Raw genomic sequence first — 6247 nt, forward strand, 5'->3', positions numbered from 1 at the left:
TCATGCATGATTAGTAAAATTTCTGTAATATTTGTAAGGGAAAGAGAGGGTTGTTTATACTTCTTTATCGTAGGTGAAGTATAAGTATAAGTTTTGGTTTTGGTTTTTGGTTTTGGGCTTTGGGTATATATATATAGAGAGAGAGAGAGAGAGTGGTATATGTGCATGAACCCACTACTTCTTGTCTGTGGTTATTCCAGTTCCGTAATCTAGGAATTCTAGGAGAATAATTTATCTCACCGCTGACTTGTTAGTGAGCGTTTATCAAAAATAAAGCAATAATAAGAAGATCACTTGTTATGAAAATTAAAATGAAGAAAAAAGAAACTAAAGGACAAATCACCGCCTCTTTCGTTGACCAACACTTTTGGAAGATGTTATGGGAAAAATAGAACAAGTGGAAGTGATTGAAGGATATTAATGGTTTCTTTCAAAATATTTATGACTCTAAACAAGATAGCTATACGTTCCTTTCAACAAATAGGGGTGAAACAGGATTGCCTTGAGCCGGGTTTTTCCAAATCCTAAGTACAATCTTGAGACTTCTTAGTTTAGCTAAGCTTAAGTATGCTTTAAACCCCACTAATTACATGTAATAATCAATATTCATGATTGAAATTACACAAATGTATGTCTAAAATACTCATCGATATCAAACATAGAGTTTTAATGTCCTCAAAGAAAATGCAATGGTTAGTTTGAGCTAAGCCAAGGGCTCAATCCTAACCCGACGTGACCTAGATTTATAGTTGTCAACACTATCTTATGTTCAGGATTTGAAAAAAATAACTCAAATATTGTTTAAACTCAGGGTGGGTTTGGCAGCACAACCTTAATGTACCATATACTACTCCACTAACATTTCGTTGCTGTATAATAGGGGTGGAGTTCATATGTAATATACTGGGGGTCTCCGATAGCATCATTTTAGTCTATCTTTAGCATCAACAGGGTGATGTACTGATGTACCAGATAGGATTAAGGGTGTTCTTCAGGATGTTTTTTGTGTGGGTTCTCAGTTTGACATTTGTAATTTTGCTTTTGTTCAAAAGGTATCAAATGCTTTGGCAGATGCTTTGGGTTGGAAGGCCCTATCCATGCCGAAAAGGATGGTTTGGCCACATTCCATTCCCAGGCTGGGTCACTTAGGCTGGGCCAGGTGTGTAACTCGATCATTATAATGACGTTCTGTTTACTACCAAAAGAAGAAAAAGAAATAAAAAAAAAAGCAACAGTATGTGCTCCTGGGGGAGGTGATCCAGACGCATTGAAATGCGTAATTAATTCAAGAATTCTTATTTCACCACCGATCCATTTATATACTGTTTTTGTCCCGCACCGGGAACAGGTTCTTATTGCATCCCTCTTGTTGACACAGATTTGGATCATCTCACTCTGGTGTGCATCAGAGAAGTACCCATAGATATTTTCGCCCCACAACTATTTGAAACCGACATCGCTTTCTTCACAGAAACGAATAAACTCAGATAAACCTACCAGCGGTTGTTAATTATTTCGGGCAAGCTATAACCTATTTACACACAATCCCAGCAGGTAAAATTAGCTTCAGAAATGAATGACCAATTTCGTGCACTCAATGTCCATGTCTTCACCTATATAAATGCACATATCATCATCTTTCACTTATTGCCCCAAGGTTCCAACCCAAACTACGACTCCCCCCACCTTTTCTGATCAGAACCTTCACGAGTCTCCCTCTCTCTTTTCTTTCTCTGTCTCTCCTTCCTTCATTGCTTTCCTCCTATTATGGAATTAACTGGTATTGTCCGGTCTCTAGAGAACAAATCTATCTTGGTCACTGGTGCAGCAGGATTTCTAGCAAAAAGTAGGGGACTATCTTCTCTCTCCCTCCCCCTCTCTCTCTTTTGATGCTAGTGTTTCAATTCTTCCTGTGTTACTGCTAATTTGTAGTGATTCTAACCCATGGTTCTTGGAGTGCAGTTTTTGTGGAGAAAGTGCTGAGGGTTCAACCAAATGTGAAGAAACTCTATCTGCTGTTAAGAGCTGCAGACGCTCAGTCAGCTGCACAGAGACTGCATAAGGAGGTACTTCATATATATAGTAATGGTGAATATATATGTCATAACCACGTACACTTCATAACTCTTCAAGTACCTTTTTTTCTTTTGCGATTAGGTTATTGGGAAGGAATTGTTTAGGGTTCTGAGAGAGAAATGTGGTGCCGGCTTAGATTCCTTCATCGCCGACAAGGTGACAGCCGTTGCCGGCGACATAGCTAGTGATAACTTGGGTATAGAAGACTCAGATTTGAGGCAAGAGATGTGGAAAGAGATGGACATTATCGTCAATCTAGCTGCTACTACTAATTTTGATGAAAGGTTAAGCTGATTTTAATTTAGAAATTTAGCATGTTATTATCAAAACTACTTTTTGATTTGTTGTTAATTGTTACTGCTATATGTGTATAGATATGATGTTTCTTTGGCTGCGAATGCCATGGGAGCTAAGCATGTTCTGAGCTTCGCGAAGAGATGTGTTAAACTACAGATGCTTCTCCATGTATCAACCGGTTAGTTTATGTATCTAAATGGATCTGAAAGGAAAATTTGATTGCCAAATGTTGTTATTAATTTTCACTCTCTCTCTCTCTCCAGCTTATGTGGCTGGAGAACAGGAAGGGTTGATATTGGAGAAGCCGCTAAGGATGGGTGAAACACAGAACGGGAAACCTGGGTTAGACATAGAAGAGGAGCTGAAGCTTGTGGAGGAGAAGTTGAGGGAGCTGAGAGCCTGGGGAGCTCCCAAATCAACTGAGACATTTGAGATGAAAGAATTGGGAATAAACCGGTTTGATACCAAATGCCTTTTTTTTTTTTTTTTTTTTTTCTTACATTTTTTGGTGGTGTATGGTGGATCTTTGTTTTGGGAGAAATTTTCAGTGCCATCTCTGAGTTACTCTTAAAATTAACGCCATTTCTTAAGTTATTCTAATTTATCAATTAGATCCTTTGTAGGAGAAAAATATATCAATGACATCCTTTGTTGTTGAAAAACCAAAGTTAAATGCTGAGGTAAGCAAGCTAAATTTTTCAAAAGACAAAAATACCCTTGAACAAAATCCCTATGCTCGACTTGTTTTTGTCATTCTCTACCATCTTGTAATCATTCTTCTTCTTCCATTGTTGCATCTTCATGATTCTATGTTTGTACGAATATTTTTTCCTCACTTCTTTCCTATTTTTTTCCTCATAGAATGTAAGGGTAATATTGAGAATCAATAAATAAAATCTACTAAGATTAATAGTGTTAGTAAAAGAGGATTTGATTAATAAATTAGATAACTCTAGAAGTGACATAAATATTAAAGTGTAACTCAAAGGATGGTGTTAAAACTTTCCTTTGTCCTATTTTCTTTCACGGGAAATGCGGTTGGGATAAGTGAAAAGTTTGTAGTAAAACATTACAAAAATTTAATTATTATAGCAATATTTTATGCTAAAAACTCTATTAGTTGAGGTTCCTAGGTAAATATATCTCTACCTGAGAGATCTTCTTATTCCTTTCTTGTATCCATCCAAGAAAATCTATGAGATGCTTGGTCTAGCTGCTTTGATGTGGTATGAGGTTCACATGGAGGAGGCATGCATTACAGCATTAGGCATGGGACCAGAAGTCAATTAAAGTGGTGTGCCTTCTTTAACGACCCATACAAATCTATCTTCTCCTCATAAATGTGATGGCTAAGGCCTACTTCCGTATTTATAACGACTATTCAGAGTGACGATATTCAATCACTTCTACCTTGAATCTCGCACTGCCACTTGAAATATCTGCCCATCTATTCATAAATGTGTATAGTTATTATTCCTGGGAGGGTTTCTTTTCTTATGTGAAGTTTAGATGTCAAAAATAAGACAAGTGAAAAAAAAAAGTATAATATGTTTCCTATAGGTTTCTTGTGTGGGCTATAAAAGAAAATTAGAAAGTGAAAATTAAAGGGAAGGAAAATAATCCAAATTTTCATCGACAGGAGTCACTTATTTTGGTTGAATTGCTGACCTTTATTTTTTTTTTTTAAAAGGGCAAGATATTATGGTTGGCCAAACACTTATGTCTTCACAAAATCACTGGGAGAGATGCTGATTGGACAGTCAAGAGAAGATTTGCCACTTGTTATCATTCGGCCAACCATCATTACAAGCACTTACAAAGAACCTTTCCCTGGCTGGGTCGAAGGAATGAGGTCTCTCCTCTCAATCATGTGAATTAAGGTGTCGTGTCTTCTTTAATCGATTTTCTGAGACTAAATTTCGGGTTTCTTAACTCTTAATGACAACAGAACCATTGATAGCTTGGGCGTAGGTTATGGCAAGGGGAGAATAACTTCTTTCCTTGGTGATCCTGAGTCAATTATTGATGTGGTGAGTTTATCCATTTCATGATTGACCAGGCATATATCATATACGTTATCAGCTTAATTTTATGTTTGATGTGGGGAGTGAAAATGATGATGAAACAGGTACCCGGGGACATGGTGGTGAATGCTATGATTGTGGCCATGGTGGCTCATGCAAACCAAAATGGTGAGTTTATCTATCAAGTGGGATCTTCTGTAAGAAACCCAGCAAAATTCAGTCTCTTCCAGGGTTACGGCTATGAGTACTTCAGTAAGAATCCATGCATTGGTAAGGATGGAAAGCCTATCAAGGTTGGAAAAATTTCTGTGTTCAGCACCATGGATAGCTTCCACAAATATATGGTCATTCGTTACATGCTTCCTTTGAAGGTTGGTTAATTACCCATTTGCTTACAGAAAATTATTTTTACTTCTAAGAGGTTTCAAACAATAATATCTCCAGCAACAGAAAGAGACGAAATGACTGTCCTTCCCCTTCTCCTTCTCCTTCTCTCTAGGCTTTGCGACTGTTGAACACAGTATCTTGCCAATATTTTCAGAGGTTATATAGTGACCTCAGTCGAAAGATCAACTTTGTAATGCGGCTAGTGGAGCTCTATAGGCCTTACTTGTTCTTTAGAGGAGTGTAAGCTCTCCCTCTCTCTCCCTCTCTCTCCCTCTTTGTGCTTTGTTCTTAACTTATTGATTTGTTCTTTCTTAACATGTAGCTTTGATGACATAAACTTGGAAAAGCTGCGAAAGGCAGTAAAGGAAAATGCTGGGGAAGAGGAAAATATGTTCTGCTTTGATACCAAGTGCATAGACTGGGATGACTACTTCTTAAACATTCACCTTCCAGGGCTCATAAAATACGTTTTCAAGTGAAATCTGCGGATATCAAGAGTTCCAATTCTTGGTGAAGATATCTATTTATCATTAATTTTGGGTTCAAGAAAACACCAAACATTTCTTTCTTGGTTGGGTGGATTTACTACCTAAGGACTTCGGTTAAGTTATATGAGTCTTCAACCCTCTCCTATATATTATATGACATAATAGATATATATATTTACCATAATATTAAAAGGCGTAAGCTTTTATATATATTTGCTTGAGGAAGAAATGTATGATGCAAACTGGTAAACCAGTGCCAAAGCTCAATGTATCTCTAAGTTATCCTGCAATAAATGGAAGAATAATCTCCGTTGAGATTGATCAGGAGATTTATTTTGTCTTTTTTTTTTTTGGTGTCTGAGGTTCATCCGGGTCAACTTACACGCACCTCGATTACATCATCAGAGGGAGCTTTGTCGTCTGCAAGGATCAAGCCTATAACTTTTTCACTGAAAAATATGAATCTTACCACTCTACCAACTCTACATTGACAAATTGTTTTCTATCTTTCCCTTTCTTCCATTGTATATTGTTTACTCTCTTTAGTTGTGACATAGCACATTTATATTACATTAGGATGGACCATTGAATATATGGGCTTGTGTTTTAATTTATGGATTTTGGTCTAGTGTTTTGGTGGACTGAGTATGGGCCAACATTTATATGGGCTAGAATAAGATGTTCTCTTCTGGCTTTATTTGGTTGAAGGTCTTGATCCCAAGATATTGAACCAATTAATTAATCGGTCCATTTCTGGTCTGGCCTTAATATGGTGGAAACAACTTGAAGCCTGAACCAGATGAAGTGTAATATAAAACACTTGGTGGCGGGTTCAATACAATGAGCTTGGACCATTGAGTCTGTCTGGTTCAATTTGAGATTTGGTTTCTATCGGTTGCCACAATACGCAAATCTAAAACGAACCGTGTATATATGTGAGAGTTGATTGGGTTCAGCTCAGATGAACCAGTGGAT

The 6247-nt window shown here is 37.2% G+C and overlaps 1 protein-coding gene across 1 annotated transcript; it reads left to right on the forward strand.

Moving 5' to 3' along the window:
- The first annotated feature begins 1658 nt into the window (after window positions 1-1658).
- CER4 (Jojoba acyl CoA reductase-related male sterility protein) lies at window positions 1659-5566 on the forward strand. Its single transcript, XM_089147216.1, has 10 exons — window positions 1659-1846; window positions 1963-2066; window positions 2158-2360; window positions 2451-2551; window positions 2637-2829; window positions 4064-4225; window positions 4322-4403; window positions 4502-4768; window positions 4897-5024; window positions 5107-5566. Exons 1-10 carry the CDS (start codon window positions 1768-1770, stop codon window positions 5261-5263), a joined length of 1476 nt encoding a protein of 491 aa, XP_089003342.1. The 5' UTR covers window positions 1659-1767; the 3' UTR covers window positions 5264-5566.
- The last annotated feature ends 681 nt before the right edge of the window (window positions 5567-6247 follow it).

This window comes from Hakea prostrata, chromosome 1, assembly GCF_041222555.1.
Source record: "Hakea prostrata isolate BN-2017 chromosome 1, UWA_Hpros_2, whole genome shotgun sequence".
NCBI lineage: Eukaryota > Viridiplantae > Streptophyta > Magnoliopsida > Proteales > Proteaceae > Hakea > Hakea prostrata.